Source organism: Ctenopharyngodon idella, chromosome 5 (genome assembly GCF_019924925.1).
Source record: "Ctenopharyngodon idella isolate HZGC_01 chromosome 5, HZGC01, whole genome shotgun sequence".
In the NCBI taxonomy this organism is placed as follows: Eukaryota; Metazoa; Chordata; class Actinopteri; order Cypriniformes; family Xenocyprididae; genus Ctenopharyngodon; species Ctenopharyngodon idella.
The window spans coordinates 17162891-17175806 of record NC_067224.1 but is presented as its reverse complement, the minus strand read 5'-3'; the positions used below and the strand labels follow the sequence as shown (position 1 = coordinate 17175806).

The window sequence follows — 12916 nt, the reverse complement described above, 5'->3', positions numbered from 1 at the left end:
CAGACTATGAACATTTGGATTGCAATTGTGGTGCAAGAGATACCACTGATCTGCTCTCAGCAAAAAAATATCTGGATTCTTGCACTATATCCGATTGTCTTCAGTACCTTCAGCAGTGACACACACACACTCACACACACACACACACACACACACACACACACACACACACACACAGAAAGATGTCTATAATGACGAAGTGAGGGGCTGGTACTCATCAGCAGGTGCTCGTGCTTCTCCACTTGGCTAACAGTCTAAGATGGACGATTAGCTGCTCCCTGCTTTGAATCTCATTATCGTGGGTCTGGCAGACGCCATGGCAGCAGCAGCCTGTGCAGCAGGACAAAGAGCCATCCCTCTTCCCTACAAATCATCCACACAACACAAGCTGGCTTCCCGCAGCGCAGCCCAATCACACCACTGAGACAACACGGCCTCACTCCTACTTTGAGCACAAAAGAATGAATTATTACAGAGTGTATGGGAGAGGGTGATTATCTTGCACAGTTTCTTGACAATATGTTACAGTTTTCTGACTGCCTATAGGGAAAAAACAAAACAAAATGTATAGGTTTGAAATAATCTAAAAGGGTCCTAATGGGATCCAATAAAAATTCTGGTAACACTTTACAATAAGGTTCATTTGTTAAAATTAGGTAATGTATTAACTAACATGAACTAACCATGAGCAATACATTTGTTACTGTCTTTGTTAATGTTAGTTAATAAAAATACAGCAGTTCATAGTTTGTTCATATTAGTTCACAGTTTTCAAAAAAGTAATAAGCAGCACAGCTGTTTTTAACAGTGATAAATATAATATAATATAATTTAAATTTTATATTAAATCTTTTAAATTGTAATAATATTTCACAATATTACTGTTTTTGCTGTGTTTTGATCAAATAAATGCAGCCTTGGTGAGCATAAGAAAAACAAAACATTAAAATCCAAACATTTGAATGGTGTAGATATACTGCGATTTAAGAATCATTTTGTAAGAATAAAATATAAACAGAATAAAATGTTAAACTGGACAATTAAACAAAGAAAAGTCTGATGTAAAATAACAATATAACCTTGTATTTAAATTATTCAATACAAGTGTTGTATTGTCATATATGTCCATTTTCCTTTTAATATTGAAATTACAAAATGTAATTTATATGAGTAAAATATGCTTGTAGGTGCACTTTAGTTCACCATGAAACTTTGCCACAGCAATGTACAATGTACAGGCTGTGTTCGTATCAACATGACAGAGGCAAGTGTTTGGTCACCTGACATTTGAGAAATGTCATTGAGCTTTATATAGAGTCCTCTGCAAGGCAGATATGTTTTGACTGTAGATGAGGAACAATGAACACAGATGCATCTGCCAGCCCGTAGTTCCCATGGCTACATCAGATCATTGCCTGATTACTTATGTCCAGCAACATCTCTGCCTCCTCTCAAACACAGCTGTGAAACATGGTTTCAACTGTAAAATATAAACACCAGCTCAGTTATGGAGGTCTAAGAGTGACATATAAAAATAAAATGAAATAAGTTGTCAGTTTAATAATTCAAACACAAAAATGGAAATAAATAAATCACTTTCATATATGGAAACACATTTTATATTTTACAGTTTACTTGTGGGGGCAACAATCAGCTTTCGACTTAATTTTATTCTGAAATAGGCTATTCATTTAATAACAAATGCTTTGTGTATAACATTTACAGTCAGAGACCACAAACACCATAATTCTAATAATAGTTACAGTGATTTCAAAACGTATAGCCACTGTGTCATTAAAAAATATATATGCAGAAAATCCATGACTCAGCTATGGTATGATTTTATTAGGCTAGCCTATACCAACGACAACAACTAGCACAAAGCACATTAGTCTATATTAGACTATGTTGAAAGGACAAACTATTGATAGATAAATATTTGTGCTGGGGTCAACATTTATTCCGGGATCAAAGGGCAGGCTGTGTGTTTTGAATATGGGCAAATATCTTTTTTCTTTTCTTCTAGATCGCCGAGCTCAATGATGTGAATGCATCGGCTCGGTGATCTGCTAGCTTGGTCTGCGCATGAGCGGGGACGCGCAGGGAGAGGAGTGGGACTGGGAGCAGCTGTGGCAAATGTTCCACCAGTCCAGCAATCTCGAGAAGAAAAGACAATTTACGGCAGAAGAAAATACTTTAACATACTATTTGAGCGCAGTCGATTAAGGAGAAGCGTGTCGGACGTCCGCGATAATCTGCGAAGCGTTCAAAGTGGCAGATCGGCGCGTTTTCTGAACTCAATGCAAACAAAATAACAACCCTGAAAGACTGACAATAAAAGCCCACAACTGACACCAGACCGAACCAGGGCCTCGACACACCATCCTCTCATCTACTCGGACATTTATCTTACATCATTTCAGAAAAGCCCTTCTTCTCTTTGTGAAACTCAGGAAACAATGAAGACCTAAACTCATGTGCTAGCCGCTGAACTGAGAGTGTGTGTGTGTGTGAGTGTGAGTGTGTGCTCTTCTCCTCTCTTCTCCAGGAAACTTTCTCCCGTCGCTTTAAAAGACTGGAAGCAGAAGAAGCTTTGACAGACTTGGAGAAGAAGCTCAGGCTGTCTTCTAGATTTCTGCATGGAGGTGAGGGGCGAGGACAGGGGATCGGACGGCAGCAGAGGCCCCGACTCGACCCACTTTCTTCTTTACAGCAAACCCGCGCGAGTGCGGGTCACAGATCCTGACATGATGATCTACCCTAGCGCTGGAGGAGAAGATCTCACGGGGAGAACTGCTGCTGCTGCCGGCTGCGAGTCTCCCTCCTCAGATGGGCCGGGCAGCAGCCGGATGTCACCCACCGACGGGCCCACCGTCTTCCCACCTTTACCGCCGCCCCCTCCGCCGTCTGGAATCGGGCCGCAGGGGAGTGTGGATGAAAGTGATCAACAGGATGGGCCAGAGTATGAGGAAGAGGAGGTTGTATTCCCCCTCTCTGCGCCGCCCACCAACCAGTAAGGATTCATCTCGCACACATTTATCTTATATGTTAGTAATTCATGATGGGAAAGCATCATCCTATTGGCTGTTTCTCAAAACCTAGTTATTTGTCTACATATATAGGCTTGATTCTGTCTTCCACAGTCATTTAGTTGTTGTTAAATAACTGGCAGCTGTTTTCTCCAGAAATCTACTTTAAATACAGTGAAGTTGCAAGCATTAGATGACGTTTATAGCTCTATACATCTAGAATAGTATATTAGCTATTCAAATCTGCCTGTTGTGATTCAGGTGGTACATTGAAAGGCCACATACAGTGCCACTTGAAAGTTTGTGAACCCCTTGCAGAATCTGTGAAAATGTGAAAAAATTTAACAAAATAAAAGAGAGAATACAAAATGCATGTTATTTTTTATTTAGTACTGTCCTGAGTAAGATATTTTACATAAAAAATGTTTACATATAATTCACAAGACAAAAAAATAGCTGAATTTATTAAAATGACCCCATTCAAAAGTTTGTGAACCAATGATTCCTAATACCCTGTGTGTGGTTACCTGGATGATCTACAACTGTTGATTTGTTTTGTGATGGTTGTTCACGAGTTCCTTGTTTGTTCTGAGCAGTTAAATTGCCCAGCGTTCTTCAGAAAAATCCTCCAGGTCCTGCAGATTCTTCAGATTTCAAGCATTTTTTGCATATTTGAACCCTTTCCAGCAGTGACTGTATGATTTTGAGATCCATCTTTTCACACTGAGGACAATTGAGGGACTCAAACACAACTATTAAAAAAGGTTCAAACATTCACTGATGCTCCAGAAGGAGAAACAATGCATTAAGCGCCGGGGGAAGATGATCAAGGTAAATTGAAGATCAAGGTAAATTGTACTTAATTTGTCTCCGGGAAACATGTAGGTATCTTCTGTTGCTTCCAAAGGACAGTACTAAATGAAGAAAACAACTGATATTTAAACAAAATAAGAAAAAATTGGACATCTTCATCCTGTTCAAAAGTTTTCACCCCCTGACTCTTAATGCATTGTTTCTCCTTCTGGAGCATCAGTGAATGTTTGAACCTTTTTTAATAGTTGTGTTTGAGTCCCTCAATTGTCCTCAGTGTGAAAAGATGGATCTCAAAATCATACAGTCACTGCTGGAAAGGGTTCAAATATGCAAAAGATGCTGGAAATCTGAAGAATCTGCAGGACCAGGAGGATTTTTCTGAAGAACAGAGCTCAGTTTAACTGCTCAGAGCAAACAAGGGACTGATGAACCATCACAAAACAAAACAAAAAAAAAAGTCGTAGATCATTCAGTTAACCACACACAGTATTAAGAATCAATGGTTCACAAACTTTTGAACTGGGTCATTTTAATAAATTCAGCTATTTTTTGTCTTGTGAATTATATGTAAACATCTTTTATGTAAAATATCTTACTCAGGACAGTACTAAATAAAAAAAAAAAAAACATGCATTTTGTATTATCTCTTTTATTTTGTTAAAATTTTTCACATTTTCACAGATTCTGCAAGGGGTTCACAAACTTTCAAGTGGCACTGTATAGTTTCTCAAGAAAATGTAGCAACTCAAAAATAAAACACCATTAAAATAACGTAATAAAGCATTAAATGTATCAAAATACTCCAATATACGTAACTGTTAACAAAATAAGAAACAATTTTTAAATAAAACCAGTTATAGTCCACTATAGTCCATTAAATTATATTTAGTGCATACAATTCTTATATATTCCTGATTACTTGTAAGGTAACACTCAAAAAAACTTTTTACTCATAAAAAAGACATAATTTTAACTTGTTAAATATATATTTTAGATATAGTTTTGTATAATGTAAGTTTGCATAATTCATATGTTTTTACATCATTTTACAGTAAAAGCACATGTAAAATATATAATGTAAAAATATAGTAAATGTTAAAATATAATATTTCTTACTGTGTACTGCAGTTAGACTTAAACAGTTATTAGCTTTTTAGCATTTGTACTTTCCTTTTTCTTTATATTTTTTTTGACAGTATAGGTAGACAGAAGCTCACTATTTGAGACCGACTCTTTGACAAGCATTCATGACAACTTTTTTTGTCGGTGGGTTTTGTAACCAACAAATGTAACTGTCCATATGCGTGCTCGCATGGGCTTATTTACATTTAGCAGACACTTTTATGAAGTCACTTTTGTGATTTCCAGATTATATATTTGACTTCCTAGTAGTGCCGTCAAACGATTATTCGCATCCAAAATAAAAGTTTATATATAGGCCTGTGTTTGTGTACTGTGTATATTTATTATGTATATATAATTACACATATGCCTGTGTGTGTGTGTGTGTAAATAAATATATATATATATATATATATATATATATATATATATATAATAAAAAATAAACAGTACCAACACATTATGTAAACACAAACTTTTATTTTGGATGGGATTAATCGCAATTAATCGTTTGACAGCACTACTTCCTAGTATTGCAGAAAGTGAGGCTATGTATTCTGTAGCTGTTATGCTATTTATTTTGTACTATGGTATAGCCATATAACTTTACCATTATTCCTTCATGAGATATGTAGTCTCATGTCAAGACTTTTCACTGTATTCCACCAATACATTGTGTTTTTTTAGTTGTAGAATATAATTGTGACCTATGCATTGCATTAATACAGTGTTTTGGATTCCTTTATGTATCCAGACCTTCCTTCTGCACACATTGTGAAACGGCAGTTGCTGATAAATGATTGCGACTGCTTTCTGTGTTATCCATTATCATACTGCTGACAAGATCAGTGGCTGAATCTAATGAAGAATGTCAGGGTGGTGACACTCTGTTCCTAGTCTACATCACGATAAGCTAAATGATAGTGTGTAATTTATTATGCCGCTCTCATATCTTTGGTTGCTCAAGAGCAGGTTGCTAATCTGGCCTGGGGTTTTATATTATGCACAGTTGTTTCAGCACATCCTTAAACTGAGTTAATTAAACAAAAATACTAGCAACAAGTTTTTTTTATTGCATTGCTTATGTTTATTTCATTGATCAAGCCAAAGCATGATGTTTTTCAATAAGAGACCTGCCTATGATTTGACAGCAGCTTCTCTTTCATTTTTCAAAGCAAAAGAAAAAAAAAAAAATTGTGAATCAAGCGTTTTCACAACGATAGGAGGATATAAAGCCCTGTTAGTTGTCAGTGGTTTCCTTGAAAGAGCTGCAAGTTGTCACAGAAAGTGTGCGGATGAATTAAGAGTTTTCGCTTGGCTTTTTGGTATCATATATACTTTTCAAATGCCTTTTTTTTAGTACTGCACAGTGCATAAGAGAAATGATAAGTCTGATCTGTGATTTGTGCACTGCTGCTCTGCTCATAGTGGTTAGCTCTTGAGATACACTGTTGCCTTAGACTGGTGACCCAATTAGGATGAAAGTTTCCTCAGAGCTTCCAGATGATTGACTCTGACAGACTCGACTGCCTATAAGGCTGGGCAGAGTTGCTTTCTGATGCACCAACTCTGAACCAGAGGTGCTCCATAAGCTTATATTACCGCATGCACTCAGCGACTGCTGAATTTGCGCCATGATGAGGTATTATTCACATTTCAGCCCTTATCTGCTCAAAATGGCTTAGGCTGTGACATAATAGAAGCCTGTGTCGGCTTATGGCTCAGTGCACGTCTAAAATGTGCAACACCTTTGCAGTGAAGAGGAAGCATGTGAGTGTCCTATTCGATGCTGGTGACGTTAACAGCTTTCAGTCTCTGTTGTTTTATATTTAGTGTATATTCTGATGCCAGAACATGAAAAAAAGTCCTTCTTGTGTAGGAAGTGCATAACTTGTATAACGTGTATAGCTACATATTTCCTTGATTTCATCATTTCGAGATCAACTTTTCTTTTCTTTTCAACTGAGGCAGTTGTTTCAATGTTTTCTCACAGTACTAGGTTGAATGGCAGCGCAGTGTGGTACACATTCTCCGGGTTGGATGCAGTCCTGCTTGTCAGAATGTGTGACTAAAGTTAGGGCTTTAGTCGCGCACAGAAGACAGCCATGATCGTTCATGCCTCACTACTGTGCACTTCATTCATAAACAATGATGCCAGCAGCGGAATAAATATTTCACAGATGCTTTCTACTGTTTAACAAAGACAAAAAGGAGAGCGTATGAAGAGCAGGGCAGCGCTCCTCTCAAACACTGGGCTTTGAACGCAAACAAACAGCACTGTGGAGAAAGAGCAGGTTGATTTTGTTTCCACGAAGATTAGAAAGGATTTTGAGTCATAAACAGTTTCCCTCAAGAGCTGGAAAGAGAGAGAGAGAAAGAGTTTGATTTGGAGATCAACAGAAGTGCATATTGTGTCTGCTAGATAAGCAATTGCTCAACAGACTCACTCTCAGTCAAGGGCTAGGCTAATTGAGCACCCATGCTGGTTAATTGCCTTTTTTTTTTTTTTTTGAGAAATACAGGGACTTTGGAATGCCAAGTGGCACAGCGAACTAAAACTGCGGGTTACTGCGCTGAAATATGTTCTTCATGCAGTCAAGAGGCTTATGCACTAGAAAAGTCTTCTTTCCTCTTTTTTTCATTAAAATAGCCTGGAACAACTTCTCCAATTAATTTTTTTTGACAGCATTCATGATCTTGTGTGTTTAGTTAAAGCAACAGTTCTTTTTGGACTGATTGTTTTTAACCAAAATGTCTTCTGTATTTACTTTTAACCACCTCCTTGTTTCAAAGTATCTGAGCACCAGGATTCATTCGAGCGTTGCACGTTTAATATCATTTCTTTGCTGTTTCTGGACATCTATTGATTTCTCTTGAGAAGAATGTAGGTCATGTAGGCCAAGCTGATATGATGCTTTTCCCCATTATAAAAAGTCTAAAGGCCTGTACACACCAGGATGAATATCGCGCGCGATTATCGCCGATGTTTAACGGCTCGTGACTAAACAAAGGGCGCCAGTGTGAGTGTGCACACCGACGTGAAAAACGGCAGGCGTAAAAGCGTCATTTAAAAAAAAAAAAACGCCTCAGGTTCATTTTTTTTTTCCTTAAACATTCAAGAAATATAGTTGAGAATGTCTATTTCATAAATATGTTTATTTGCACTACCGTTCACTTGCACTACTGTCATTGTGACTTAGTTGCACTACCGTTTCTGACTACCATCTCCTCATGTCATGTATATGCCATATATGCCATTTTATATCTGTATTTTTATCTTTAATTTTATTAATATCATAAATATTTATTTGCACTACCGTTCAGCACAAGCGCCATAGGGAGTTAATTTGCACGTTCACTCGGCGCGTCGCCAGTGAAAATCGCTTGGGTACGAACACGAAAATCATCTCGAAAAACGCTGGCGATAAGCGCGCGTGATATTCATCCCGGTGTGTACAGGCCTTAATGCTCTGCTTTTATGGATTGTCTAAAGAAGTTAGAAAACTAATTTCTTAGATTTCATGATATATTCATTATATTGCATGAATATTAGCAATATATTGTGAAAGAAGATTAATCAGCCAATATTTGGTGATTTATTGGCTCTTGAGGATAATTATGCCCAATTTGTCAGTTGTCAACAGTTTTGTCATTGGTTAGTGCACATTTTCCAACTATTTGTATTTGAAGTTTTAATAAATCTGTTCTAAAACCAAGTGCCTTGAGCAAGCTGCCTTGCTCTATTGTGTTTGCATAGGCATCCACCTTCTAAGGCAGCATCCTAACTGAAATGGAACCTGAGAAGTGACTGATTTTGGAACACTGTACATAGGCAGCAACTCTGTACATCAAACTAAAGGCTGGAATACACTACAGAAATTTTGCTCAGATTTTGCCCCAATTTGCAGTTTAAAGAAGTTGACAATAGTCTTTGTCAGATTTCACAGAAAAACGTATAGTGTATGATGGGCACAGAATCTTGTTTTTCTTCAGACTATAATTCCATCCAGTTGGAGGATATCAAAACATGTTTGATATTTTGAGCCGATTTTAGAATGCCTATCGTAGTGTATGATGGATTGCTACTGTAACTGAAGCTGTCCTCTATCTACAGTGTTGCAATAAAATAAAATACAAATACATTAACAATATAATTAATAGGTGTAATAAATTAGCCTCAATATTTGACTCATCAGCATGTATAAAACTACTGACTATACCACTCACCTCTAACTCCCATTGTAATCTGTCCATACCGATACTCCTAGCAGCGAGACATGTGTTTCTATGAGTTTGTTGTGTTCAGAACGATTTGAAAGTCTGGTAGTGTATGGTCCTCAGTAGTTTAATGTATGATTCACAGTTTTTCTCTGTAACCATTTGCAAAGTTGACAAATGTATGATGCCTAGTGTTTTGAAATTGTTCAGAAGTCATGGTGTATTCCAGCCTTAAGAGCGTGCAAGAAACTCTACTATTTATTTCAATGAAGGCAATGCACATCACCATAATTTAATGTGTATAAAGTGTATTTTAGTTAAAATAGTCTGTTTTTAATTAAGTATTTATAAACAACAATTCTTTTGTGTTATCCACCATCTTGGATTTAGTTTTTCACAGAGCTTGTCTCAATACATTCTGGAATTGTCATTCCTGTGAAGGATAGTTGTTATGGTGCCTTTGAATTTGGCCAAAAAAAGTCTCTTAGGAGGCAACATAATTACCTAACATTTGGAACGTTTATCTAACTTTCTTCACTTTCTTAATCTAAGTTGTTTTTTTTGACAGAGCTGTTGTTTAAAAAAAGTTAATTTACTTTCAATATGATATAAAATCAAAACATAATGTATTCAGACTTAAATTTGGTAGTTAACACTAAAAAGTTGATGTTAAAGGGGGTCATGAACTGCATGTTTTATTGTTTTATAATCTTTCCTGGGGTGCACTTATAATGTTAGTATGCTTTTTACATCAAATATCACCATAATTTAGAAATAAAAAACATTTTTCCTATTCTGATTTTAGTCCTCTTATCTGAAGCTCTGTTTTAAGGGGCGTGTCTGCTGTGAGACTTCAGTGTAAACGCCCACTGCTCTGATTGGCTGACATCTTTCCATTTGAAGTAGTACACTCTCAAACTTTTAGCATGTTTTTACTATTACAGCTCTCAAGGTTAACTAATCGTGAAAAGTGTTTCATTACATTTATATCTCTATGGCATTAGAACATTGTAGCCAATCACAGACATGTTGTTGAGCACATGAAAGCAGTGATCGCATCATTGCAACTCAATTTCTGCACACTGACGAATGCTTTCATAGTAACTAATAGTGTAAACGCATTGTAACTAAGAGATTCGTTGAATAAAACAGGAGTTTTGGCAAGTGTCCAGAACTGATAAACTTGCGCTGTTTGATTGACAGCCCCAGCAAGTGAAGCATTCTTTGATCGCTTCTTTATATAATTTAATCACTGTTTAAATAACTGATTATTTTCATCCTACTAAGAGAAACAAAGTGAAGTTGACCATAGTCACTGGTTTGATTTACTCTGACACATAGACAAAGAACATCTGACTGTACATGAATCATTACATATCAAATCAGGCATTAGAATGCACAATTACTTACATGTTGTTGCATTACTGTCGAGTCCATATAATAAAAGTCTGTTTGCAAAGCCTGTGCCGAAATGCGATTGATTTACCAAAGAATCAACAGTGAAATCATGAATACAAATAAATTAATGCTCAACTGAGAAATTCACATAGTTGAAAATAAATAACCATATTCCTAGCATTAGGATCCTTTGAAAGGTAATGTTATTCTTGTCCTGTATCGCTATTCTCTCCTCGTCTTCTCACTAACACGTCAGTGGGCAGGGCAAAAGTAGCAATGATGAAGTAGGCATTGATTTCTTCTGCGGAGGCGGCATTTCACCTATCTGTTGATGGGCCTGGTGTCAATAAAAGCTTTTATTGGACTAACAAGGAAGTTTTCAGTTCTGAAACAGGATAGTCTTATAGTACGATGACCTCTTATATATCAGAAGCTCAAGGAAAAGTTGATTTCTCAATTCATGACCCATTTAAATGATTTTAAATTCTAGGAGTTGGTAGGAGATAGGAATTTGCAGATAATTAAATTATATAATTTTAGGAACAATGTCTAGTTTAAAAAAAAAAAGCTTTTACATGATAGCAGTGACTTTCATTTTTTTTTAAATAGACAGCCCATTTAGACTAACAGCAGATTCATGAATCAGTTTGATACAGTACTTTGAGGACGTATAATCCATCCTTCGTGTGACCCCTTTTCAGCTCCTGCCGCACTATAACTGCTCGCTGAAGATGGGCTCTTTAGTCATCCATCTGTGTGCTGGAGGACAGTCCCCGTGTGCTGACTTTAACAAGCTGTGACGCTCCATCATGTGTGAAGAAAAACAAAGCTGTTTGGCAGCTGCTCACAGACCTTGTTCATCTCCACCTTTTTTTCCAGTGTGGAAACTCTTGAAAAATGACATCGCTAGTCTAGGCTCTTTAAATAATTGTTGGTCGCTGAGCAAACCAGTGGGTTACTGATGTTTCAACCTGCCAAGTTTGCTCACTTATAGAGTATGATGCTTTTATTTTGCTGTTTGAAGAAGAGAAAAGGTGTGCGGAAGTTTGAATTTAATCATAAAAGTTCCATAAATTCTTTACAAAATAGTCAAAAATTGAAACCTCTACCATTATTTACAGACATAACAAATATCATGAATTTTTTTTTTTTTTTTTTTTTGGAAACTATTCTTTAAGTCTCTTGAGTGGTGGTCAGATTTTATCCTCCCACCTTGGAGTTCTTAGTGTCTCGCATCCTGTTTGTCCCCTCCCTCTCTTTTGCTGAGCCGTTTCATACTTTATGCATTATTTGAGTGACTGCCTTCACAGAGGAAGGATGTCAAAGGCAGACAAGGCAAATTCAAGGGAAAGGTCTTCATTCTCAAGCATCTCTTCGTTATCGGAGTGATAACCGGCGTGGATTATTCCGCATTTTGGACATTATCTAAAACTGTGCCGACCATATGTGAGGTAGAGCCCCCCCCTCACTTGCATGCAGACATAGTTTCTGCTCACTGACTTCAAGAGCTGTGTGGTGATCGCAGTCGAACAGCAGGTTCTCTGGGACATGGCGACGACCAAATGGGATGTTTGTCTGGTGAGACAGAGACAGACCCCAGTGACTCGGCAGCTGAGCGGGATTACTTTGTGAGTGAGTGAGAGCGAGCCGGACAGCCCAGGATGCAGCAGAGGATGAATTCAGCGTAAGTGGGGCACTGATGCTTCTGTTCGGAGCTCAGACAGGCAGACTATGGAGTCAAGAACTTCCTTTTTTTTTGCTGTATTTGCCTAGTTTGTTCCGTTCTCACTTTCCAAAAATATTTTAAAGTACTCACTTTTATTGAAATTGATGAGCACAGTTCTCGCCACAGATCGCTGATTTATTGCACATTCATGATATATAAGACGTTTTAATATCGTCTCTGATTTAAAATAAGCCGCAAAAATGGCATTACAGATTGTATTTTTAATTCATTTTTGTGAATCACTTCGAACTATTTCTCTGAATCTATTAAAAATGCTGATTCAGTTATTCGTTTGTTTCGTCTTCACTTAAAATGTTCATGGAAGTTTTTTTGTGTCATTTGTTATACTGTGTACTGTGTGTGTGTGTGTGTGTATATACATACATATATATATATATATATATGTGTACGGCTGCACGATAAGTCATTTTAGCATCGATATCGCGAAGTGCACATTCGCAATAGTCACGCCGCAGCATGTGCGATGTCAAGAATAGGGATAGTTGATCTGTGATCCATACAGACCAAGAACCACGGTTTGAAATGCACATGATTCTCGGATTAATAGAGAAGTTTACCCATCATAGAGTGAAAGTTTATCATTTGCACA

General features: G+C 37.2%; 1 protein-coding gene across 1 annotated transcript in view; it reads left to right on the top strand.

Moving 5' to 3' along the window:
• The first annotated feature begins 2018 nt into the window (after positions 1-2018).
• The window catches only part of rasa1a (RAS p21 protein activator (GTPase activating protein) 1a), a 48983-nt gene continuing 38085 nt past the window's right edge, over positions 2019-12916 (top strand). Inside the window, exon 1 of the mRNA XM_051892517.1 lies at positions 2019-3013. Coding sequence (XP_051748477.1) covers positions 2640-3013 — 374 coding nt within the window. The 5' untranslated portion in view covers positions 2019-2639. The remainder of the gene's footprint in view (positions 3014-12916) is intronic.